This window comes from Pteronotus mesoamericanus, unplaced genomic scaffold (genome assembly GCF_021234165.1).
Source record: "Pteronotus mesoamericanus isolate MK-2021 breed Mesoamerican mustached bat unplaced genomic scaffold, CSHL_Meso_final contig_74, whole genome shotgun sequence".
NCBI classification, from domain to species: Eukaryota; Metazoa; Chordata; class Mammalia; order Chiroptera; family Mormoopidae; genus Pteronotus; species Pteronotus mesoamericanus.
In genome coordinates this window covers 25297096-25323273 of record NW_026555247.1, presented here as the reverse complement: position 1 = coordinate 25323273, position 26178 = coordinate 25297096, and the positions used below count along the sequence as shown (strand labels likewise).

At 40.3% G+C, this 26178-nt stretch overlaps 1 protein-coding gene across 1 annotated transcript in view; it reads right to left on the bottom strand.

Annotated features, from left to right (window-relative positions):
* Positions 1-26178, bottom strand: part of KATNAL2 (katanin catalytic subunit A1 like 2) — a 61985-nt gene that overhangs the window by 31118 nt on the left and 4689 nt on the right. Inside the window, 4 exon segments of the mRNA XM_054583862.1 lie at positions 290-407; positions 4299-4341; positions 5783-5949; positions 8754-8824. Coding sequence (XP_054439837.1) covers positions 290-407; positions 4299-4341; positions 5783-5949; positions 8754-8824 — 399 coding nt within the window.

The window sequence follows — 26178 nt, the reverse complement described above, 5'->3', positions numbered from 1 at the left end:
CTGGGCCCAGGGCTCACCCTTCGAGTCCTGTCACCCGGCACTCAGACCAGGGGAAAGGCTGAGGGAAGAAGGAGCCATCCCCAACAAATTAAGAAAATTGGAAAGACTAGGGATTTGCCTGTGCTTTTTAACCCAGTGAACTGGAAGAAAATGTGCAATTTAATGAAATCGTACAGCAATTTTAAAAACATAGGTCCTCAAATAAATTAATTTAAAAATGTGATTATTTTCTTGAGGCTAATTCTCATTCACCTATGATTTTACCAACACAAAGCAAAGCGTTCCCAACCTGTTTAGGACGTTCCTTAGGGAGGGGTTTGGCTTCCCCTGGCTTCCCCACTGTGGTTTTGGACCGTGGCCTCAGCTGACTGATCTTGGGAAGATTTTGACAACTGCCACTCATCACCCTAGGGGAGGAAACAAAGACCTTAAAGGAAATTATCCTAACCACTTAGTTTGAGATAACTAAATGATTTGCAGAGCATACTTGAAAAGAGTTCTTGAAAGATAGGGCAGGTGCACCACAACAGGGCCCTTCCCTGTGCACCATCGCCCTACCCTGCCGATCCAGGCCCTGACTCACTCAGTCTACCCACTGCGTTCCTCCAAGACCAGGCTAGGGGGCCCGCCTCCTCCTGGAGGCCCCCAACTCACTCTCTCCGTTTCCCTTTCATGGCCTCTGGCTCTAGCCCTTCTGTAAATAGCTTTATTTTCCCAAGAACACATTGCTTTACAAACATCCTTCCATTGTTTCTTTTCATCCTTTTTAAAGAGCAGCACTCAGACCAGGGATGGTACAGGACAAAAAGGAATCCTTTACTCAAATTAATGAGCATTAGGGAGCCCAGGAGTGGTAATGGAAAAAAATACAATGATGAAGGAAGGGAGGGAGGGAGGGAGAGAGAGAGAAGGGAGTGAGGAAGGAAGCCCAGGGATTTGTCTACAGCTTTATCCAGTGTGCGGGGTATGACCCTGACTACTTGAAATACCTCCCATCACACTGTTTGTAATGAACAGCAAAAGGGACCCTGGCCAGGTAACTCAGTTGATTGGAGCATCATCCCATACACCAAAAAGGTTGTAGGTTCAATCCCCAGTCAGAGCACGTATAGGGGGCAACCAATCGGTCAATGTTTTTCTGTCACGTCTCTATCTCTCCCCCTCTCTCTTTCTCTCCCCACCTCCTCTCTCTAAAAATCAATAAACATCCTCAGATGAGGATTAAAAAAACATCAAAAGACGCTCATGGAAGAAAAGCAACCTTACCTCATGTCTTTTGTCACAGATCATTCATATCTGTAAAACAGATTTTCACCAGAATTGTGTACTTCAGACAAAACACCAGAATAGTGGCTAACTGAGGTGGAGATGAGAGGTGTTCCCTGGGAAGGGGCCCTGCTGGTGGGCTGCCAGTGCATTTACCTGTATCGACGTGATACATAAATACAGAGAGGAACGGGGCTTGCTCAGGGGCAGAACACGAATACCCACATCATCAACTGTTTGGTTCCCTCCATTCTCTTGTCCTTACATGTGAGGTGCATTTGCAGGGGGTATTTCTAGACTTTTTTCTCCCCATGGTCTAAGTGGTGTCTGAGAGCTACTGTTTCAACTCCATTTCTTTGTGGGAAAGAAAAAGTTCTTCATGTCTAATGTAAACGCAGAGCTAATCAGCCAGCGAGGCCATCCACACGAATACCACCAATGTTCAAACATGGTGGCCCCAGTGTCGGGCTTGCGGGCATGAACACCACAAGAGGTGGACACCTGCCAGTTTCTCAGGACATCTGGTTTTTGTCTGTAAGTTAAGAATAAGAATGTCTATCCCTCAGGCCTTTTGCTGGCACGACAATGAAATATCTATGAAATGCATACCAAATGTTTTACAAATGCAAACCCTTGTGAACAGCATTAATTTAAATTAACAGAATTTATACATATATTTATATCTAGTTAAATGTATATGTAAATATATGTAGCTATATATAGTTAAACTTGCCTCAACACCCATGAAGGGCTCTCAGGGACCTGGGAGTCTATTCCCACCGTGATTTCTTACTGGAGGCAACTGATTCACAGATTTGCTTTAACAGAACCAAAGACAAGTGCAATAATGTGCAATTCATTTCCAATCAGCACTAACAATTGTAAAATTCTTCCTAATGTGGGACCTAATACACCCCACTCTAACTTTAGTCACCCACCAGTCCTCGGTGTACCCTGTGGAATTTGTAAAGAAAGTCCAATCCCTCTTTAGAGAGTGAAGACATAGAGTGCATTGTTTTAGGGACTTTCTCCACCCCACGTTGTCTGTTCTTCAAGCTAAACATCCCCAGTTGCTCCAATCATTCCTAAGGTCATCTGGCTTTCAGAATCTTACTCATCCTGGTCACCTTCCCTTTATCCGCTGTCTTCTAACCACAGTAGAGTCATCTCTTGCTTTCTGGACACAGTTTCCATTGATGAGACCTGAGGCCATGTTACCAATCACACCACACTGCTGACTCACACTGCCTCTGCTGTTCATTCAGAGGCCTAGGTCTCTGATTTTGTAATGGGGGAGCTGTTTGTTGTGAATCTTTGGTTAGAGCTTAAACCTTATCTCATTAAATTTCATCCTGTTGTTTTGGGCCCATCTCCCAAACTGTCAACATCTTTTGGCACCCTAATTCTGTCGTCCATCACATTAAAGAACCTTTCCTCCGTTGGGTCACCTGCAAATCTCTAAGCGGGGAGCTTGCTTTCTGATGTGAGACACAAGAATTAGAAAAAGGCACTTCTGTTTGTTAATAGCCAGTCTCAAGACACAACCTCTCATTTCAATAAATATCTTTGAGTATAAAATTGTAAACAAGCACCATTTATTATTTTCCTAGTTATCCTTCCCGACTCCAGCCATTTGCTACCCAGCCTTCCTGTTTACCAGTATAAGCATCTACTCAGAGAAGAGCTGAAGGGACCCCAAGCCATCAAGCTGTATCCCAAAGGGAAGCAAAGTGCTCCAACAACACTTGCCCACAGAATGTTCTGCCAGGTAAGAAATGCAGAGCAAATTCTAAGCATGAATGTGTGGCTGAAAAATAATCAGAATCTAAATGTGTTCCCCAAAGCTGGCCTCATGAAATGTTCCTCGCTGATTTTATTCACAAGTAGTTATTTACTACCAGAGTCTGACTAGCTTTATGGAAACTATAAATAAAAGAATAACACTTTGATCAAGACAATGAAACTGTTCCTATAGAAAAGTGCAAAGCAAAGGTAGCCTCAGGCAAAGTATTACCATCACGACGCATATGGGGCTCCACAGCCATTTTATAAGTGATGCCAATCAGCCCTGTGAGGTGTCTGCCTCTTTCTTCTTAGGCTGCAGACCAGGAATGGGAGTCACAACAGCCCGGAACTTAGCAGGGCACATGGTGCTCATACCTCCCAAAGGCCTACTGAGTTGCTTGTAATGATAGTCTAACTTTTCTTCAGTTGCATTTTAAGATTTACAGAAGTTTTGTTCACTGACTGAATGGTTGTGGGGCCCCTTTTGGAACCCCACTTCAAGCTTCCTTTGAGGCTTGGGCCTTATTATAATAGCAGAAGTCTATAGGCCTTCATGTGCCAAAGCCATGCCGTTGCGTTGGCCATTGCTGAAGAGGCTCTGACAATGGGTGTGGGTCGGGAGTGGGAAGGAGGGAACAAGGAGGACACTGAGGCAAGGGTGGCAGGACTTTGTCGAGAAGGGTGAGGGGACAGAAGGGCTCCATCAGATGCTGCAAGTCCCAAATGAGACTTGGATTTGAGAAGCTAGAGAAAGGAATATAAGGTTAGTGTCAGAAAAGGAAAAAAGAAAGACCTATATCTCTTTAAAAAGGTCAGGACATGGGTATGCACAAAGAAACTCGTATATGATTTTAAAAGTGAAAATAATATTTTTGGGGTGCTCACTACGTGCTGGTAACTCACTATGTGTCAGAAACCTGCTCCTAGCTTGTCAGAAGTAGACCCTGGAAGTGAACCCAGGTCCTTACATCTCTGAGGTCCATCCTTTTCATACCACATAGTTTAGAAAGACAGAGGATCAGTGGATGCAATTATTTGCGGTAAAACCAGGACAACTGGCAGGGACTGGCCCACATCCTGGACATCTGTAACATGAGGGGAACACATGGCTGGGCCCACCAACATCACACGACCGCAGCCTGGTATCGATGGTAGACAGTCACGGAGCCACATTGGAGAATCTTCCGGAAAGGGTCCCACCAACTCCTAGAGTTGAGTTGATCAAGATGAATTACCATTCACTTTACCTTCTGGTCTTCCCTCCACTTCTTGGTGCTAAATTATTTTCTGCTGTGGAAAAACAGATATTGGGAGAAAAGGAAAGAATTTAGTTTTTAAGAGAAAGTGATTTTTCAGGTACATTAGTTATTTCACATGGTTTTTAAGTTTTGCTACAGTCTTTTGGAATTTAATGGCTCTACACTACTCTTATCTAGAGATTAGTGAAATGACTAGAGAAGAGAAAGAAGCCCAGGCTTCCCAAGCATTTCCACATAGAGAAAGACTGCAAAGGCCTCAAGTATTAAACCTGTTGGAGACCATGGACCTAGTGACAGCCCTGATATGGGCTAGCTTTATAGGCACCATTTCACTGGGCTTTCATGAGCTTGACCACATTTTGCTATGGTCCGTGGGCACCAGGACGATTCGATGAGTCTGGCAGGGAACACTTTTCAGTCATACTCTGCCAGTTTACCTTAATGAAAAGTCGTTGTATCCGTATCCCAGGAGAATGCATTTTCAAGCCAAATCAGAACTAGCATTTTAAAAGTTGGCCCACGTAAATAATAGTTCCGGTGATCCAGTGGTTACAAGCCCGTGCTTTCTTTGCCAAGACCCAGATGCACCAGCCAAGGGCTCCAAGCTCTGAGCCCTGCGCTGGATGGGGGCTCAGATAACACACCTCTCCCCCGGACCCCTTCCAGCTCTGATATTTGGCCCTGGCTATTTTTAATTGATGTTCCTCTTGGTTTCCTGGTCCCCACATGAAATGTTAAAGTCTGTGGCTTAACAAGTGCCTGTAAACAGGACAATGATCTCCCTTGGTTTATAATTACTTCCCCCACTTACAGACTTCTAAGCCAATGTTACTACAAAACATAGGGCCCTTACTTTAGATCTTTCCTCCAGCCAGCCTCCTTGACTGCTAACCTATACTGGGTCTTTGCAAAATATTGATCATCATCTGGATTGATGGCTTTCAAAAGCATTTCATTATCTATACATGAGCTATTAGCTTTACCAATGCTCATTTTCATGTTATTTTCAAGATAGATAATAGGTCTTCCTAACAAGAGTCTTCTGTCATTTATCCTCTTCTAACAGCTCTTTCTATCTCTAAAGAAATGAAAGTAATGTCAGTCTTCTAAAAAGTACCTGTAAAGTATATGATTGTCTAACCACTACGCTGTACACCTGAAACCAATACAAAATAATATTGAATGTAAACTGGAAATGAGAAAAAGAAAGTACCTGTGATACAATGAGATTTTGCTTTCATTATCCTACAATACACATTCCTCAAACAAATGCCAATATAACTGAAGGAATGTGCATGTCCAGAGGATCGTATTTAAATTGTCTGAACTGGATATAAGGGAAGCTATAGGATCCTTCTGGTCTATTCTTTCAGTTTAGCATAAGAGGCACCAACTATCCAGGAATAACATAAGGAAGAAATGATAATCTTAAAAATGAAGTAAAGTTTTATTTCTACAAAATAACCATGTACCTGTGTCTGATGCCTTTTTCACAATTTTGGGGTATTTCTGAAATTTTATAAAATAATAGCTCTCATAGTCCATCAAAATAGTTTCAAGATCAACGTTGTCACAAACTTCAAAGCGTCGTAACCCCAGTTTAGTTTCTTGCTCCAAAGCATTAGCTGCATCGATATAGCTGGCCATTTCACAGAAGAAAAAAAACAAAAAAATTAACTCTGGGTAGAAAGAAGAAAAGCAAACAGGCAGTAAAAGTCCAGAGTCATCATTGTTTAAAAAGTTTTTCTAAGTGCTTAGTCACATATGTAAGTCAACTAATAAAATGTCTTGTGATTTACCTTTACTCATTTGTAGCCAAAAGTGAGTATTTGCCCAACATGATTACCTCTTTATTTATATTAGGTAACATTTGGTAATTGACAGAACCCAAGTTCAGCCCCACCAGGTAAGATTTGTCATCATTGAGGCAATTCAAAAGAATATATCATGAGCCCTGAAGGAAATTCCCATGATATGTTGATCAACATCACCAAGGAAATTTAGTATGAGAAGATGTCATCCAGTCGGATGTATTATTCTTTGTAAATTTTTCATCAGTCACACATGACTGCTTCTGGGCGTAAGCAGCATCTTCACCAGGGGTTCTTTGCTGTCATTTTTAACTGTCCACCTGTAAAGCTGTCTGACTTAAGCAGTCTTAGCAATAAAAACAAGTGCCTTGTTTCACAATCCTCTGAAAGTGGAAAGACTCTCCAGGTCTTAATCTTAGTTCTTAACTTCGTTTTAAAAGAAAGAACTTTCTCCTGGAAACTGTATACATGTGTAAATATGCACAAATTCACATTCAGTTTCAGGGGTTTACCCAAGGAGCTCAGATTGAGAATTCCTGCTACAGGTTAGAGTTCTTTCTGTTTGACTTGAATCTGGAAGATAGAAGAAGAAAACTTTTTTTTTTAATGCTCTCTTCCCTGCCCCAGATTCAGGCCAGCTGGAAGACTGAACTTTCTCAAAGGTTGTTGCCATGATTAATTCCAACAACCTTGGTAATTTTAAAGAACTTGCAAATTTCAACTGGCTGTAGTCAGTCAGCTTCACACTCACTGATGGCTCACCAAGCTTCTATGCTATGTCTTAGTCCCCATTTTACAGAGAGAAGAGCTAAATCCATTCTCCATTAATAACTTTTGTTTAGTGTGAAGTAATGTATACTAATTTAAGAAAATACAGGTAAGTCCAAAGAAAATTTCACCATAGATAATAACTATTAACTTTATCTTTCCAAACATTTTTAATGACTAAATACACATATACTTACATATATGCACTTGTGAAGCAAAAAAGAAAAGGAAGATGGAAACATATACTATAGTTTGCTTGTAGTCTTTACTGACATGACAGTACATCTGAAACTTGAGGATCATAGAATTTTGACTTAAAAAAAATTTCTAGCAGATGATGGCACGTCCCGTGTTTCCTAAACTAATTGATCAGGGGAATAAAACTGCTTCTGTGTGTTCCTGTTATACTACTTGAGCCTGAATGAGGTCTGAACTGGATAGGGTTGGCAGGAGCCACTACAGGTTCTTAACCTACACAGTGACAGGACAGGACTTCAGAAAGAGGAGTGAGCTGCAAGAAGCAAGACCCAGCAGGAGAGGCGGGGAGGCTGTTGACGGGCACCAAGTCCTGAGGAAATGCACGTGTGGTGTCGCAAGAACCTGTATCCATGACCCTCCACTGTCTGCACGAATTCTCCCTCATGCATTTGGACCCTGGCCTTTGTTTCCCTAATTGCTCCAATTATGCTATGCCCCTTCTTCTGTGCCCCTGCCTAGAATGTCGCTGTCCATCACATCTGTCTATTGCTATTCTACACATCTTTCATTATATGTCATCTGTAATTGAAAAATAAAATTAGTTTTTTAAAAAAGGTCAGCTCACATCACCTTCTCTACAAAGCTTTCTCTGATCATTTACTCCAATCCACAGTAATCTGTCCCCTTTGCTGAATTCTTAGTATTTTGTTAAAGGAAAGTCTATTTTTCTGACACTGATATGTCCTTAAAATTACCTCTACTATAGTTCCCTTTTAATCTTAATAATTCACTCATAAGTCCCTTTCCCAGCAGGTCTCTGGGAAAATTAGCAACTCTTAAGTAGAATTTTCATTGATTCAAGATGAAAGGGGCCATCTCATGGCAGAAAGGGGGGATGCATGCTTTGCTAATACACAGGAAACTCTTTAGAACATAGCAGGTAGGTGGCCAAATTCCCTGCCCACCCTGCCAGTTACAGGATGGGCATTGCACAGAAAACGGCTGAGCACAGGTCATTCAGGTGATTGCAACATCTTTATTTTGAAGGAAGAAAATTTGAGGATTAAGATCGTTATTTCTGTGTGTATAGCCAGCAGGGGACCCCGGAAGCTGATGTGAAAGGCCTAGACTATCTTCAAACCTGAATGGGAAAAGGTATGCATCACATGAACTGGGTAGCTTTGTTAGTAAAGTGTTCGAGTGCATAATGTGGAAAATATCTGAGTAAATGAGGCAATAACAGCGTGTGTCTAGGGTGGAGCGCGATGGGCAGGTAGACCACAGGGGATTTTTAAGCCAGCGAAGCTCTTCTGTATGATACTGCAGTCGTGGATACTTGACATTATGCATTTGTCAAAACTCATAGAACTGTACAATGCCAGAATGAACCCGATGTAAACTATGGACTTTAGCTAATGATAACATATCAATATACAGTACTGGTTTATCAGTTGTAGCAAACATACCACACAAATGCAAGATCTTAATGATAGGGGAGAATGGGCAGGGTCGGGGGTTGCCAGCATATGAGAACTCTCTGTACTTCCTGCTCAATTTTTTCTGTAACTATTAAACCGCTCTTAAAAAAATGCAGTCTATTAATTGTTTTTGAATGGGTGTCAGAAAAAGAGAGAAATCGTATCTAAACATTTGTAATGTAACATACCCTTCTTGTGTTAAATAATGCAAAATCAAAATAAGGAGATTTTTTCGTCGTGCTTCCGTCCTCATCTCGCACTGTGAACAAAAAGGAAAATTTAGATGGGAGGACAACGAGATAGAGCAGTCCTTTCATAGCAAAAAACCCTTGAAGGTAAAAGTACCCTGTCAAAACCAAGAAACATGACTTAAAGGCTGGAAGGCACTTTGACGTTTCTCAGGATATAAAGTTGTTTTCCATTGTTACTTTCTTCTTAGAGCTGACTTCTTAATTGTAAACGGAAGGTGCCATGATTTAAATTAGGACTGCACTTTACTAGTTAACTTCTTACTGCCGATATAATTAGCATTTTATTGCTTAGAACTGCCTAGAGGAAATATACCTAGTCCTATTTGGACCAGGTTAGGGAAAGTGATAATAAACGTGTGAGCCAGAAATCAGCTCCGAGTACATCACAGGTGCTTACCTGCTGATATATCTTAAATGAAATCTAGGTACACACACACATTCACGACACATACAAAATCTTTTCAAGGCATTCATCCAACGCTTTCTAAAAATCAAATAGTACTCTAGTTTCTTCTTTTTTGTTGCTTTTTAGTTGAATAATAGTAAAACGTACGTAACAAACTTGACCAGTTTATTTTTAACGGCACAGTTTAGAGAGCAGCATCAAGCGCATTCAAACTGTTGTGCGACCACCCCTACTGTCCATCCTCAGAACTTTCTCATCCTCCCCAACTGAAACCCTGTGTTGAGGAAACAATAACTCTCAGCCCCGCTCCTGGCCCTGGCAACCACCACTCTACTCCCTGTCTTCATGAACTAGGCTGTCCTAGGTACCTCTTGTAAGTGGACTCATATAGTATTTGTCCTTTTGTGTTGGCTTATTTCATTCAGCATGTCAGCGAGGTTCATTCATGTGGTAGCGTGGGTCAAAATTTTCCTCTTTTTTAAGATTGAATAATGTGGTACTATAAATTGTTAAAGAAAAATGATAATCTGTCCAGCTCCACTACGCTACCCCCACCCCTCATTCAGTAGAGGCAAGAACTTCAATTACTTTAGCTGTCTCTTCCAATATTTACCTCCATGTGTCTAAACATTTCACTGTCTCATGGTATATGAATAGTAGACATTAACTATTCACTTCCTGTTAAGGCAGGTGAGGATTAAGCTGTTTTACATACGTCTCAGCCTCCCCTCCCCTCACAGTTATATCGATATTTGGTGATTAGATCGTTATGACCATATAAATAATGTTCTCTGCTGTGTCAAAAAGTACTTTTCCATTTCTGTACAACCTTATTTTTTTGGAATGAATAATTACCTCATTTTAAAAACTTTTCTATATACCTATTGCTGATTTTCAGATACCAACACACCTCTAAAGACCCCCCCATATCACATTCCTTTTCATCAAATACATTAGATAACATGTCATTCACACACACACACACACACACACACACACACACACACACTCCACCTTCCCGCTCCACTCCAGAGTGCTCACTCTTAGGATGGGTGCTCATCAGGGGATTTCCCTTTGTAACTTTTCCTGCACTGGATCCCCTAGAGATGCAGTCTTTTTTCCTGGTTACTCGCTTGGTTTAGTAGCACACATCCGCCTGAGTGAAAATACATGGAGATAAATGTGGTTGAGAATTTGTGTGCCTGAAAATGTCTTTTTTCTATTTTAAACTTGATGGTTGAAAGGGCATAACATCGCCATTCTGTTCCTGATTCTGTGCATGTAATGTGTCTTTTCTTTCCAGGAAAGTTTTAGGATCTTATTTTTAACTTCGGTGTTCTGAAATTATACAACTTTCTTGACTCAGGTCTTTTTCCATTCACTGTGCTGGCCATCGTCAAGTTGGACATTCCCTTGCTTCCATTCTTGGAAAATTTCTTTGATAAATTACTCCCCTGTTTTTTCTGGTTTATTCTTAAGAGCTTGTACTAATTAAATGGGGGACATTCCAGATTGATCTTTTTAAGATTCTTTTTTTTTTTCCTACAGTGTTCCATTTCCTTATCTCTTGTGTCCATTTTCCTGGCAATTTCCTTGGCCTTGTCTTTGAGCCATTCTACAGAATTCATTCAGACACTAATGTTTTTTAATTTCCAAGAGCTTCTTCTTATTCTCTGATTGTCCCTTTTCCACAACTTGTTCTTTGAATGCACTATTATCTTATGATTCAAAGTCATAATGAAGAGGCTTGCTTATGGTCAATATTTGTTATTTAAGTTGGCAGGTAAAATGTTTTAAAGGTATCCATCCAAAATGACTCATATAGTTTTGGATTTTTTTTCCTTAAAAGGATAAGCTTTTATTTAAATTGCTAGAAAATACAACAAATAAAGCAATTTGTGTTTCAAAGAGTTTGTGAAGGAAGCATAGTAAGTACCACCAGTTCAACCAAAATTTATGGTGTTTTTCTGCCATTCAAACAGTAGTTACTGCTTTTTAAAAAAAAAGATTCTTCATTTTATTTATCATACTTTTTGTTGTTGTCAGTTAAATGTTTTGCCTTGAATTTAATCTAAAGTGCAAAGTGGGGGGGAAGCAGATTTACAGTTGTGAATAGGCAAAACAGTTTATTCTTGTGTTAATATTTATAAAGTATTATATTATTTTCCATATGAATAACTGTAAACCTACTTCTGCTCCACCCTGTAAATAAACCAGAGCTCTCAGAACTCTAAGAGAAAAGAATATTAAAGGAAAAAATTATAACAATTCTTGAAGTAATAAAATATATAACATGAAAAATAGTGATTTAGACTAGGAGAAAATATTTATGAAAGATACATCTGATAAAGGACTGTTATCCAAAATATACAAAGAGCTCTTAAAACTCAACAATAAGAAAACAACCAACCCAATTAAAAATGGGCAAAAGACATAAATAAACACCTCACAAAAGAAGATATACAGATGGCAAATAAACACATGAAAAGTTGCACAACATCATATGCCATTACAGAATGGCAAATTAAAACAATGACAAGTTACCATTATACAGTGATTGGAATGGTGAAAAACCAAAACACTAACAGCATCAAATGCTGGTGAGGATATAGAGCATTCATTGCAGGTGGAAATACAAAACGGTACAGCCACTTTGGAAGACAGGTTGGTGGTTTATAAAACTAAGTGTAGGATCTCTTAACATAGGATCTAGCAAGTATACCCCATGGTACTTGCCCAAAAGAGTATGTGTGTCTAGAGAGAAGCCTGCACACTGATAAATAAACGGTGGTATATTTATACAATGGAATATTAATCAGTGCCTAAAAGAAATGATCTATCAAGCCATAAAAAGACATGGAGTAAACTTAAATGCATATTACTAGTGAAAGAAGCCAATCTGAAAAGGCTACACACGGTATAATTCCAACTATATGATGTGCTGGAAAATGCAAAACTATGAACACAATAAAAAGACCCAAGGTGACTGGTGTTTAGGTGGGGAGGGAGGAGGTAGAGCACAGAGGATTTTAGGTGATTCCATTCTGTGTGATACTGTAATGATGGATACACATCATTTTACATTCGTTAAAAACCCTAGAATGTACAACAGCAAATGTGAACGCTAATGTAAGCTGTGCACTTTGGGTGATTATGATGTGTCCGTGTAAGTTCATCTGGTGCAGAATGTTTATGCTGGGGAAGCTTGTGCATGTGTGGGGGCTGAGGGCATATGGGGATCCTGTGGTTTTTTTCCCTTATTATTTTTTTCTATTTTACTTAATCTTCACTGTGTCTCTTTTACATTACCTTGCAGCCCTCTCACAGCCCCTCCCCCCAGCATCACACGTAGTCCATGTCCATGGGTCCATCTTCCTTTTTGCTCAGCCCCTCCTCCACAGCCCCCCGCCCCTCCTGTCATCCTGCTGTCCCTCTGTGTAGGAGTCTGTCTCCATTTTCTTTGTTTGTTCATTAGAGTCCACATATGAGTGAAATCATATGGTATTTGTCTTTCTCTGAATGCCTTATTTCACTTGGCCTAACAATCTCTAGGTCTATCCATATTGTCACAAAGGGGAAACTTTTCTTCTTTTTTATCGCCGAGTATTAGGGAACCCTGTGCATTTTCTGATCAATTTTGCTGTGGACCTTAAACCGCTCTAAAAATAACATGTATTTTTTAAAGTAGTGGCCAATTTCTAAACAAATACATCAGACCTAACACATTTAGCTGGAGTCACACTTCAGAGCAGGCACCTTGGCAAGCCAGGCTTTTATTCCACTCAACACATTTCTGAAGTTACTCTGCTTAAATTGTCTTCAGTGTAGATAAATGACTATAGTCTTACTTCAGCCCACATGTACAAAAATAGTGTGTGACCAATGTAGAAAATTGGGACAAAGCATAAAGGCATAAGAAAAAAACAAACATTTTAGTCACATTCTTTCAATCTTCTTACAGAAGATGCTTCTTGTGTGTTTTGATAACTTGTCATTTTCTTTTTTCTTAAAAAACACTTTGTAAATACAAGGGTGGGCAAAAGTAGGTTTATTGATGACAATAAAGAACTCTCCCAAAGTGTGCCTGAGTGTAGCAAGCAGACTATCAGAAAGTATAATTACGGAAGGCCGGTAGTTGAGGCACTTGAGAGATTGTACCTAAGTGCACTGTGTCTTTGTGACACTCTTCTGAGTTAATAAAGCAATGGTAGTAGTCATAACATATCAACAACTGTAAACCTACTTTTGCTCATCCCTGTATTTTTCCAAGTCATTAAAAGTTTTTCTAAAATATGACTTCTAATAACTGCAGAGAATGAATCATAACTTAATCAACTCTCTGCTGCTGTATAATCCTGTCATTTGTCATTATTTGAAGTTATTCAATTTAATAACATACTTTATTAGCAGATTTGACTGCTTCTAGAATCCAAATGCATCCTCAAGGACAGATCAGATAACATTAAAAGAGCTTTAAAAGTGTATAACAGGCTATTCTTAAAAATCGTCATTGGGTGCTTTTCAAGCTCTGTCCTTGAAGAGACCCCATTAGTCAAGGAGGGTTAACAAACAAAAAGCCAATTACCAAGAAGAGATAAAGAATCACAAAGCAATTACAGTAATCTTCTTTGCTATTTTTATTTGTTATTATAAAATATATAATTCATACAGAAGAATATAGGAAACCTCCATTTATTTTTAATAACAATAACAACAAACACTACCCTGGTTAAGCCCAGAGCACCTTCAGTATCTTAGAAACTCCCCGCTGTGTTCCTTTTAGATGTTTCCCTCTCCCTCCTGCCAGGGGTAACTACCGTCCTGACTTTTATATCAATTATTCCTTTTTTTTATGGTTTTACCAACTGTGTATGTATCTTTAAAAAAATATTATTTAGTTTTCATATTTTTGAACTTTATATGAATGGAATATGCATTTATTTTATGTGGCCAGTTTTGTTCCACAGTATGTAATTTCCCCAACAAAAGTTCCTATCAAAGTAAAGGCTTAGTTAGATATGATCCCACTATTCCATAAAATCTTCACTTAAAATATCTTCTTACGTTGATTTTTAGTCTGTAGACATAATTTCAGTGCCATACAGGGTTGCTGTCTAATATCCCTCAAGGTAACTAACTCTTCCTTTCCCAGTAAACAGAAGTATCCTTATGTTTCTTTCTCACACATAGCACCTGGCATGGTGCCAAGTGCTAAGTAGAGTCTGGCATTTTTTGACAGGTTCACTAGATAATTGTTTGTTTTTGAACTACAGATCATGAAATCATTAATGGAGTACAAGCAGCAATAGACTTATCACAGAAGGCATAACAGGTAAGAAGGCTGACTCTTGTTCATGGAACTATTGTTATGTTTGCCCATATATGTGTTCTGGATCTCAGTCTAAGCCATCTGTGTTAATTGAGCACAATAAAAAACATTTGAAAGCCACTGTAAAAATGACATTATCCTGATATTAAGATGTCCAACATTTTTCATTTATCTTTCTGAAAATGTTGACGCAACAACTCTTTCTTGGTGAAAGCCTTTCCAATTTGTGTTGATAATCAGTTTCTTCTTCTTTTTTTTTTTTTTGGTAGTGTGATTTGCCTCGCCTATAGTGCCATCTAGTGTAGTAGGAGGGGAAGCCATTCATGAAATTTAGGTAGGTCTAAATTATTAGTTCCATAATAAAGATGACGATCATTACAAAATTTAGTCCAAATCAAGTTTGCAAAATAAAAGTATAACCTCATATTAAACAAGCAGTAATAAGATTAATGGCATATGTTTTTAAATGTATAAATTCTCATACTCATGCTTGGAGTTTTGATTCAGAATTTCAGGAGTCTAGAAGGTACCTGGAGATCATTGAGTCCCAGGAACCTGAGATCTAGAAAAATGGAAAGATTTGCTCAAAAGCTTGCAAAGAGTTGGAAACAGAACCCAAGTCTTCTAGTTCCTGGGGCAATGCTCTTCCCTCCAACAGTTCCTCCCCTGTCCTAACCCCTCCTCATCATTCTCCACTCCCATCCCTGCACATTCACAGCAGACCAGAGAAAAGCTGCTATTTTAATTTGCAAAAATAAATAAATAAACAAACAAACAAACTGGGGGCCAAATTTGACCGAATCAAACAACTGTGATTACCAGTCTTTTAAAAAAATCTTATGACAGCAAAATGAAGAGAAATAAAGGTTTTTCAAAAATCAGGCAGCATTGAATGAGCTAAATACCGAACAGTTAGGTGGCCAAAAAAAAAAAAAAAGAAAATCAGTGATAATATGTACAATATAAACAAAAATCACTGCATATACACAAAGGCAGAAAAACCTAGGAGTCTTATTGTCCACCCCCCACAGGCAAAGCCTTAACATTTTACAGCAGCCCTAACAAAACTTGAGCTGAAGCATTTGGCAGAATTTTCTTTTTCAAATTCCTTTTAGAATTCTTGGAGAGTCTCTGTGTGTGTGTGTGTGTGTGTGTGTGTGTGTGTGTGTGTGTGTGTGTGTGTTGTTTGAGAGAGAAGGGAGGGAGAAAACATCAGTGTGAAAGAGAAACATCAACTGGTTGCCTTGAGAGAGAAATATCTGCTGGTTGTCTCTCCTACACACCCCAGCAACCCACGCAGGTGCCCTGATCGGAGAGTTGAACCTGAGACCTTTCACATTGCAGGACAGCGCCCAACCAACTGAGCCACACCTGTAAGGGACTGGAGAGCTGTTTGAACAGTGAACAGCTGACCCAGTGATCTCACAATGGATGAGGGTAGGAAGGCAAAGCTGTAATTCTTGGGATGAAGAGATCTTTGAGTCCTAAACTGATCTGAGCAATGTTGACCAGATTCTTCAAAGAATATAAATAACCTATCAGAGAGGCTTATGCAGGGTTTTGATTACATTCCTAGAAAATGGTATCTGTCCCAGTTCCAGTCATGAGACTTCCCAGGGTTGTTTGGCTGGAATCACAAAGTTTGGCAGCTAGTCCTGATATCTATGGCAGATGGTGAAAACTGAGGGACATCCTTTGGCCCAGTGATTTAGAATTCTGTTTGGTAATGAGGCTGCTTCACAAATGTCTTTATTACAATGCAGATTGTGAGACAGCGTGTACTTGGGGTCTCCAGGCCTTGAAATAATAATGAGACTTTTTCTTTGAGACAAGCTTGATGGAAATTCAAAATTTAATAAGAAAAAAGAGATATGAAAACCATTTTACACAAGCCTAGTGTTAAATATTTAAGATGTGCTGTTACTTGAAATGTAGAACATGTTCTTGTAATTTGTTAATTAAAAGTGTAAAGTTTGCCAGATCTATAACATCTTCCTACTCATGCCATTCAAACTAACACAGAAAATTATCTGCTAAATTTAAAACCTAAGAATGAGCCACTAACAAATGGTCAAGTTAAACTGTAAAGATGGTGTGCCCCTGAAATGGACACAATTAGATGCTCAATTAATTTCTGTCTACCAAAGAAAGGGAGCCCAGAAGTGAACATTTACTGAGGTATCTCATTTGTCTCTGCTTCAATAATCTGTCTGTTTTCTTCTTCCTTCATTTCCTTTGTGGGCTATTGTGCAACAAAAATGCCTCCATTATCAGATTCAAAATTGAATCCTATGATACTGTAGCCTGAGGAAAAGGAAGCATTGAATATCATTCCTAGTTTTAGACCCAGAAGATATTTAGGAAATGTTACTGTATATACACCACATGCAACATTAGTGCTTTTAATTTCTTTTTTACGGGTGCAATGGAGATTAATTTGCATGAGCTCATTTCAATTTCTGTAATAAGATCCAAATTTTGCATTACGTTTTCCATCTCAAAAACAAACAGTTAAAAAGGACACATTTCTTCTTTCAAATGTTTTTATTATAGTTCTATTTTACAGTCCCTGCATCTAATATTCACTTAAAAGCTTGAATATATATACCCGTAGGTTCTAATTTGTTTTTTGTTTGTTTCCTGATTACCTCCTGTTTCTACCAGGAAACTTCCTAAGTTTTAAGAGCCACATAACTTGAAAAAGCACTAGAACTATCAAAAGGAATATCTACGGATCCAGGAAGGCATTTATTGTATTTAATACAAAGCCAGGACTGGTCAACTGCACTCGGCAACAATGTTCCATGAAGAGGGGCATTTGTTGTTGATTCTGAGTATGAACTGATTTAGAATTTGAAATTTCAGAAGAGTCTAAAATCCACTGATACACAGGGGACTTTCCATTCTATGCTATGCTTACACATGCAACTTTCTAGTTGCAACAGAGCTGCACGTTGCAGAGATCAGGCTGCCTTCAGAGTAAGGCAATACCAGTCTCCTGATGTGCTCAGTGTCATCTGCGAAGTAAGTTATAGGGATTAACTTAAACCCATCAAGCCTTTAGAACCAACTCTCAGCTCACCAGAGACGGGCTGCAAATGAGACCTCAAAGAAGTAATCAGAGAAATTGAGAAAGGGAGAGGTTCTGCAAAACAGTTTGCATAGTTCCTTGAAAAAGTCAGTGTCACTGAAGATAAAATTAATATTAAATAAAAATAAAGGCCACAGGGGCTGAAAAAAGGTGTGCTAATTCAAAGAAACTTAAGGGATACAAAAACCAGACACAATGTATGACCTTGGATTGGATGCTGGTTAGAGAAATAATTGGTTAAATAATGGTATTTATGATATGATTTCATTTGGATAAAAAAAATACAGTGTGTGTGCATGTGTGGATATATACACACACACAAGGATTTGGAAGGATACATGGGATATACACTAAGGTTCACCTCTGGTTAACACCTCACTGTATCTGGGTTGTTGGTATGTCGTGTTTTCATTTTACTTATTGTGTTTGCTATATGCCCCTTCCTTAAAATTGATTTATGACTCTGAGTAATCATGCAATATTAAAACCACCAATTGATACTACTGAGAGTATTGAAAACAATAACTGTCAGGAATTCTCAGATTGCATTAATTCTCTAAGACTTGGGATATCTTTAAAACCCAGAATGACAGAGGAAATATAGACTGCTCAACAAATAATGTTAAGACAACTAGAAAATCTGAGGGAAAAATTGAACAAAGGTATACCTATAAAATTGTTCAAGAGATCAAAAAATTTATGTATATACTATCAAGGAAGAGCAACCACTCTTCCTGATTGGGGCAAAGGGGTCCGGCCAGGTGCATTCCTAGAGATCTGGCTAGGATCCAGTCAGACCTGTTAGAATCAAGGAGATGGAGTTAGTGCTGACGAAGGATCTGACCAGATCTGATCTAATCTACAAGAGGACGTCAGTGCTGGCTGGCAGTGTCAGTTAACACTCTGAAGTTGTTCTTTGGGGTTGTAATCATAGTATTAATGAAACTGAGCCCTTATAGGGTGAGAGTAAACCCCCTCAAGGACCCTGGGAGTGGATACGCCTGATCAGAGCCCAGCCCTACTTCTTCTGTTCAGAGAAAATGGCCATTCAGTCATTCATTCCAGAAGAATGGACGCGATGCCCCGCCAGACACTGCTCTGCGGGCAAACCAGATGCAGGGACTCTGCGTGCCTCAGGAGGCTAAGTTGATTGACTCAGATCCCTTTCCCTCTGTTCGCTTCCGCTCCTCACCATCTTCAGGAGGGTACTTCGCCCAGTGGGACCTAAACTTAAATTTCAGCCTCCTCTCTTGTTGTGCGACTTGCAAATGCAAATTAATTTGATCGCCCCAGGCCTCAGTGCCCTCGGGCACACCTGGCTCCGCCCCCGCGCCTGAGAAGCTGGAGGTTTAAGGAGAGGCGATCTCGGCCAGGCCATTGTCGAGCGGAGGAGATGGCCAACGAGGCGGTCGCCGCCTGCCCAAACGCGAGCATAGCAGAAGCAGAAGCCGTGCCAGGGACTCGGGGGCCCAGGGCAAGAAGTTAGGTCCCGAGGAAGGAAACACTGCTTCTGACGAAAGGGCCTCGGAGGAGAGCGAGTCCAGAAGGGCCCGACCTCTCTCCGGGAGCAGGAGATGCAGGGAGGCCACCGAGCCATCGCGCAGCCTGAGCGCCGGCAGGGGAAGCCCAGCGCGCCCTCCCAGCTCCAGAGGCCCCAGCGAGGGCCCCGCCCCCGAGAGGGGAGAGAGGAAAGGACCGGCCACCGAGTTTCACCCTCTGACTCTTCCGAGCGGGCCTCTTCTGGTGGCCGGTCCCTTCCAGCGGCGGCAGGTCCTGGCCAGACATCTGGGGACGATCGCGAGCACGCGGCCCGGCCCAGGAGGCACGCCAGCGGCCTGCAGGAGGCCGCCTCCCAGCCTCTCGGACCGACAGGAGCTCGGCACACAGCGACGCCTGGGGGCACCCCAGGGGAGCGGGGCGGTGACCCACCTTCCCACAAGGTCATCCCTCAGGTGGATGCCAAGGGACAGGAGAAGTCCTCCGCTTTGATCAGCCAGAGGTCACCTCAGGTCTTCTGCAGCGAGGAAAACCCTGGGCCTCTCCCCCGAGAGGGTGCCAAGGAGAAACCATCCCCTTGTGGTGTCAAGAAGGGAAAGGAGAGAGAGGGCCGCAGTTTCTAGAAGTTTTCGCCTCCGCCTGAGGTGGCTTCGGGCAACCCCCTGAAAAAGCAAAGCTCGACGACGCAGAGAAAACCCAATCGGCTAACGACAAAAGGAGTCTAGCCGTCTTAGACCCCGCAAAGGCAGCGGGTGGGGGGGGGGCGGTAGAGGGGCCCTGCCGTCCAAGGTGGAAGGGAAGGCTGCGTGCGGACAACCTCCAGGCCCCAGAAGGGAAAGTCAGAGCGGCCCACTTGGGTAGGAAGCCAGGGGGTTCCCTCCCTGACCTGGAGGGGGCGGATGTGGAGGAGGAATTCGAGTGGCCCACCACATCTTTTGTGGCATACCTCGCCTAAGACCAGCCCGGCAGAAAAACAAAGAGTGTGAAGACAGCCATTGCACTTGAAGGAAAAAGACTTAAGAAAAAGGATCCTAAAAGCACTAGTGAAAACTTGGACTTGCTTCAGGAATTACCTAAGGCAAGCCCAGAGAAACTGCAGCCATCTGGAGCAGATGTGTCCTCACTGATGGGTCACCCATGTTCCCAGACCTTCCGTTACTCAGGGTCCAGCCCAGTTACCATCCGTTTTCCGCCTTTGAATTGATATCCTCCTTCCATCGAGGCAAAGAGCACTGTCTTCACCTCAGGAAGAGGGAGAAGCTGGGTTTACCAGACTCAGATGGAACTCGAAGATGTGTGTGCACTCTGGTTCCAGGTGGGCCTATCTCCCCAAAATGCTGACTTTGTGCCAGCAGTGTATCCAGGTCCTTAGAAACAACATCGGCTTGCTCTTTTGAGTGGGAGGAGTCCCGTATTCTGTTCTGGAACCTGTTTTGGAGAGTGGTACACCTGATCAGCTATTTCGCCTAGAGAAATACAATTGTGTATTAGCTGAAGAAAAAGACCAATTATGGAAAGTGCATCATCACCACCACTTTAAGAAAGAAAGGCCAAAAGCACATGAGTCATGGCGGGAGATGTACCTGCAGCTTCAGGAAGCCCAAGAGCATCAGCTACGAACACTGATACTGAAGATCAGATCTGCAAATGCCAATGAACCCAAGGGTCGACAAGCAAAGATGGTCTTTTCAACTAGTTTGAAAGAGGAGCAGTAGCTGTTCAGGAAAAGTCAAGATCATGCCAGCCCTATAGCCCACAACAGGCAGCCATGCTCCCTCTAACATCCCTAGGAAGTCGGCTTCTGAGTGCACAAGCACCTCCAGTGCCCACTTGGCGCGAGTGGTCAGCAGCAGCCGCAGGAAGCCTGCAAACGGACTGCCCCAATGATGGCCAAGACCATTAAAGACATCAAGAATAGATTGTCCCCATAATGAATGGACGACTTGCCTAGGAGATGGAATGTTGAAGGAGGAACACAAGGACAGTGAGGGTGAGGGAATGGCACTTCCACAGGAGACCAGAATCTTTGACTTCGTGGAGACTCTGGGGCTCTGGCACCTGCAGTTTTCAAGTGTTGCACCTGTGAACCTTTGCTCCACAGCAGTCAGGAGTGTGTGTGTGCCCATGCGTGTATACACTACACATAGAAAAGGATCTGGATGGCCACGTGGATAGATGCTGAGATTCACCCTTAGTGTATCTGGGTACTGGCAATGTGGTGTGCTTATTTTATTTATTGTGCTTGTTACCTATCATTTCTTTCATCTTGATGTGTTACTCTGTAACTAATCATGCATTATGTGAACTGCCAATGTATCCTACTGAGAATATTGGTCACAATCATTTCTGTCAAGAATTCTTACATCTGATAAATTCCAAGACTTGGGATATCTTTAAAACCCAGAATTAGCGGGGATATATAGATTGCTCAATTCCATAAATTATGTTAAAACAATTGACTCCTCCAGTTTCCAAGTGTTGCACCTGTGAATCCATGAGCCACAGCCACCGCCTCCCTGCCTTGAAAGTGTGTGCACATGTGTGTATATATACTTGTCTATAAAAGGATCCAGAAGGATATATGGATATGTACTATGGTTCAATTGTGTATGCACATATGTCAAATATGCACATGTACAAATTCTTTGATAGAGCATTTTCAATTATAGGATTTTTATCCTCTAGATATACCTGTGTGTGTGTGGGTTGTGTGTATATTCATTAATGCACACACATGATCCTGGCATTTGAAGCCATTTTTTCCCAAGGACATTTGCCTGCCTCTAAAACCTCTAAGAGGCTAAAATGCTGAGCAGTGCATTTGAAAACTCTCAAGGCACTACAAGTACAAAAGTTGGAGTCCAGGCCCCAGCAGGATAGGGGACCCTACATAAAACCTATGAAGGGCTCAGTCCTAGGAATAAGGACAGAAGAGAAGTTAAGTTGCCCCAGCTCAGCCCTGGCTGGTGTGGCTCAGTGGACTGAGTGCCAGCCTGTGAAGCAAGGGGTCGCTGGCTCCATTGCCAGTCCAGGCGCTTGCCTCCCAGGCCAGGTACCCCCAATAAGGGGCGTGCAAGAGGCAACCACATATTGATTTTCTTTCTCTTTCTCCATCCTTTCCCCTCTAAAAATAAATAAATAAAATCTTTAAAAAAAAAAAAGGCTACCCCAGCTCAGTTTCCCATTCTCTATGTGGCCCAGAAAAAAGATGTCAGTTTCTGGATTTGGATGGAGATATTCCTGAATTTCTAGTACCCCACTGCAGGCACAAGGTAGAAGCAAACCTAAATTGCTTCTACAGGAAGATAACATCCCCCTTCATCTCAAATTATTTATAAAAACAAATTATCAGCTACACCATTCTGCACAATTTAAGATAAGAACAACATAATGAGAAACATTAGTAATAATGACAATTGAAATATTCACATGGGACCCAAGATATTGGAACTATCAGACATGGACTTTAGAAAAACTATTTTAACCAATACCACTTACAGTAGCATATAAAAATCAAATAAGAACAAATTTTACAAAAGATGTTTAAGACTTTTGTGGGCTGAATTGTGTCCAATTCATGCACTGAAGCCCTAACCCTGAATACTTTGGAATGTCGGAGCTAGGACTTTGAGGTGATTAAGTTAAAATGAAACTGTTAGAGTGGGCTCTAGTCCATTCTTACTGTGTCCTCATAAGAGGAAATTTGGACACACGAAGAGACACCAGGCACGTTCTCCAATATAGGAAAGACCATATGAGGAACAACGCAGCAAGAAAGTGGCCATTTGCAAACCAAGAAGAGGAGCCTCAGAAGAAACCAAACCTGCTGACACCTTGATCTTGGGCTTCTAGCTTCCAGAACTGTGAGAAAATAAAATTCTGTTGCTTAAGTCAACCAACCTGGTATTTTGTTATGGCAGCCCTAGCTAACTAATACAACCTCTGTTAAAAATGACAAAATACAGCTATGAGAAATGAAAGAAGATACAATGTTTATGATTGGGGATATCAATATTGTTAAGATGTTACTGAAAACAGATCTATAGATTCAATGCAATCTTATCAAAAGCTTAGCAGGCCATTTTCAATAAACTGAAAATCTGATTCTCAAATTTATGTGAAAATTTAGAATAACCAAGATAGCATTGACAAAGCTAAGTCAAAAGATTTACACTATCGATTTTCAAGGCTTAACATAAAGCCACAATATTAAGACAGTTTGATATTGGCATGTAGACAGACAAGTATCTCAGTGAAACAGAACAGAGAATTCAGAAATAGGCCTACAAATATATGGTAATTTGATTTTTTTACAAAGTTGCCTATGTAATTCAAATTTTTTAAAAAGGTGCTGGAGCAAGTAGATTACCCTCTTCCCAAGAAAATTAAGCTTAATTCCTATCTCACATCAAACACAAAAATTAATTAAAAATAGCAATCCTAAATTTCTAATGTACCTAATAACATGTCATCAAAATAAATAAAGCAAAAATTGACAAAAGATAAGGAGAAAATAGACAAAAGGTACAATCACAGTGAGAGAATTTTATATGCCTTCCTCAGCAATTGATAGAATAAGAAAAAAATATGCGAGATATAAAAGATTTGAACAACAGAGTTAATAAACTTAACCATACACTGAGCCATAAACAATTCTCAACAAATGTCAAAGCACTGAAATCACTTAGAATATTACTGTATGAAATACTGTGTAATTAAACTAGAAGAGAATGTCAAAAAGATGTCATTAGGTTTCCTATGTGCAAGCAATACACTTCTAAATACTTATGGGTCAGAGAAAAATCCAAGTAGAAATTAGAAGATATCTGGAATTGAATGAAAATGCTACATATTAAAACATGGGAAGCAGACAAAGTAGTGAATGGAAGGAAATTTAAATTCTTAAATACACTTGTTAGAAGCGGAAAAAAGGTAAAAATATTGAGTTAAGCAACCATTTAAAGAAATTAGAAAAAAAGAATAATGAAATAAACCCAAGGAAAGTAGAAGGGTGGAAATAATAATTTTAAGGATGTAAGCCCTAGCTGATGTGGCTCAGTAGTTCAGGGGTCACCCTTCAAACCGAAAGGTCGCCAGTTCAATTCCTGGTCAGGGCACATGCCTGGGTTGTGAGTCAGGTAACCAATCAATGTTTCTCTCCCTCTCTTTCTCCCTCCCTTCCTCTCTCTCGAGAATCAATTTTAAAAAATGTAAACACAAAATAAAATCAAACTTGCAATAGACAGGATCAACAAAAGTTGGTTCTTTGGAAAGACTAAGAAAATGGATAAGCCATTGGCAAGACTGATGAAGGAAAAAAGAGAAAGAGGGCACAAATAATCAATGTCAAAAGTAAAAATGGTAGATGGTTACAGATCATGCACATATTTATATAAAAATAACAGGCTATTCTGAAAAATTATGCCAATAAATTTGAAGTTTTAGATGAGATGAACAAGTTCCAAGTAAACACAATATACCAAATCTACACCAAAAAGAAATTGTGAAGTATCAATAGTCCTATTGAAATGAATTTGAATCTGTTGGCTGATTTTTGTGCTGCTTTTGTCACATTTTCCTGTTTCTTGTGACCACTAGTGATTTTTTAATTGAATGCTAGTCTTTGTGAAAGTCTGGATTTTATTGTCTTCTTTTTAAGTATGTTAAGTTTTATTTTGGCAGATAGTTATTTGCAGGTAAGTCTGATGCTATCAAGGCTTATTTTTAAGCTTTGTTAGGAAAGACATAGCTGTATTTTTATTCTAAGGCTAGCATAGCTTACTCTTAATGCATAGCCTTCCTTAAATCTCTAAATGTTGTCCCACAAGATTTTTCTACTCAGGCTGTTCGGAATTCAGTATCTCTCCATGTTTTATGAGCCCCAGTAGTTGAGCCTACAGAAATTGGTCTTTCCCTAAGTTTCACTCATCTTCACTGTATATATGCACAGAAGCAATCTTGCTGCATAAACTGCCTTCTCTCCGGTCTTCTTCCTTCCCTGTTCTAACCACCTAAGTCCTCCCCAACTTGACTCTGTCTCATCTGCTGTGCTCTGCTTAGGCACTCCCTCCTGTGCCAGAACCCAGTAACTGCTTCCCGGCAGAAGGCTTTCTCCCATGATCACATTGTCCAGTGTCTGAAAACAGACTGATTATTCATATATCTAGTCCAGTTTTCTAGCTGCATATGGCATGAACACAGTCTGGCACCAGCTACTCTATCATCTTTGAAAGCAGAAGTCTATATCAACTTTTAAAAATGTTTTCAAGATTTACCTCGGTGGTGAGATATATACTTTTTGTATTTAAAAATAAAACCTACTGTTATTTTTACAAAATAAAGAATGTTTTTAACTCAAAACATCAAATATACAAATTCATTTCTATATATTCTCAGTTAGTTAAAAAAAGAACAGTTCTCTAAAAGTAACAATGTGACATTAGCAAAGGGTTCCAGGTTGTCTGATCAGTCTGCCTGTCTGGGTCCAAGTACAGGAAGAATATGGTTCAGCAGCAGCCACAACACTTTAAAAGATGTCCACACGCCTGCAGCCGCGGTCAGTACCGAAGCGGTTAATCGTCCTTATGTAAGAGCACAGTACTTAAAACATGAGTTACTTAAAATTCAGCTTAGCTTTATGGTGATTTAGAATTTGTTTAATTAGTATTTAGAGCGGCACATTGTTTATAGCTATTGGTATTTCAATAGATGCTTAAATGTTTGAACATTTAAAGTTTAATAAGCCTTAGTTATCTGAAGAAAAACATTGATGTAATTAAATTTTCAATTACTCTGTTGTTTTTTTAAGGGCCCTTGCAATTAATAAAAGCTGAGACATTTAACAACACTCATTTAAAAACCTAGTCAACCACTTAATTAATTAATTAACATTTATAATAGATATTTTAAATATAAAAGCTTCACATAGGTAGTCACAACTTTTGAAAAGTACTTATGACACATTAGAATAAATGCAAGTGACTTTGTTTCAGGGTTATTTTGTGTGTACACATGAATGTGTGGATCAATTTTGGCTTTC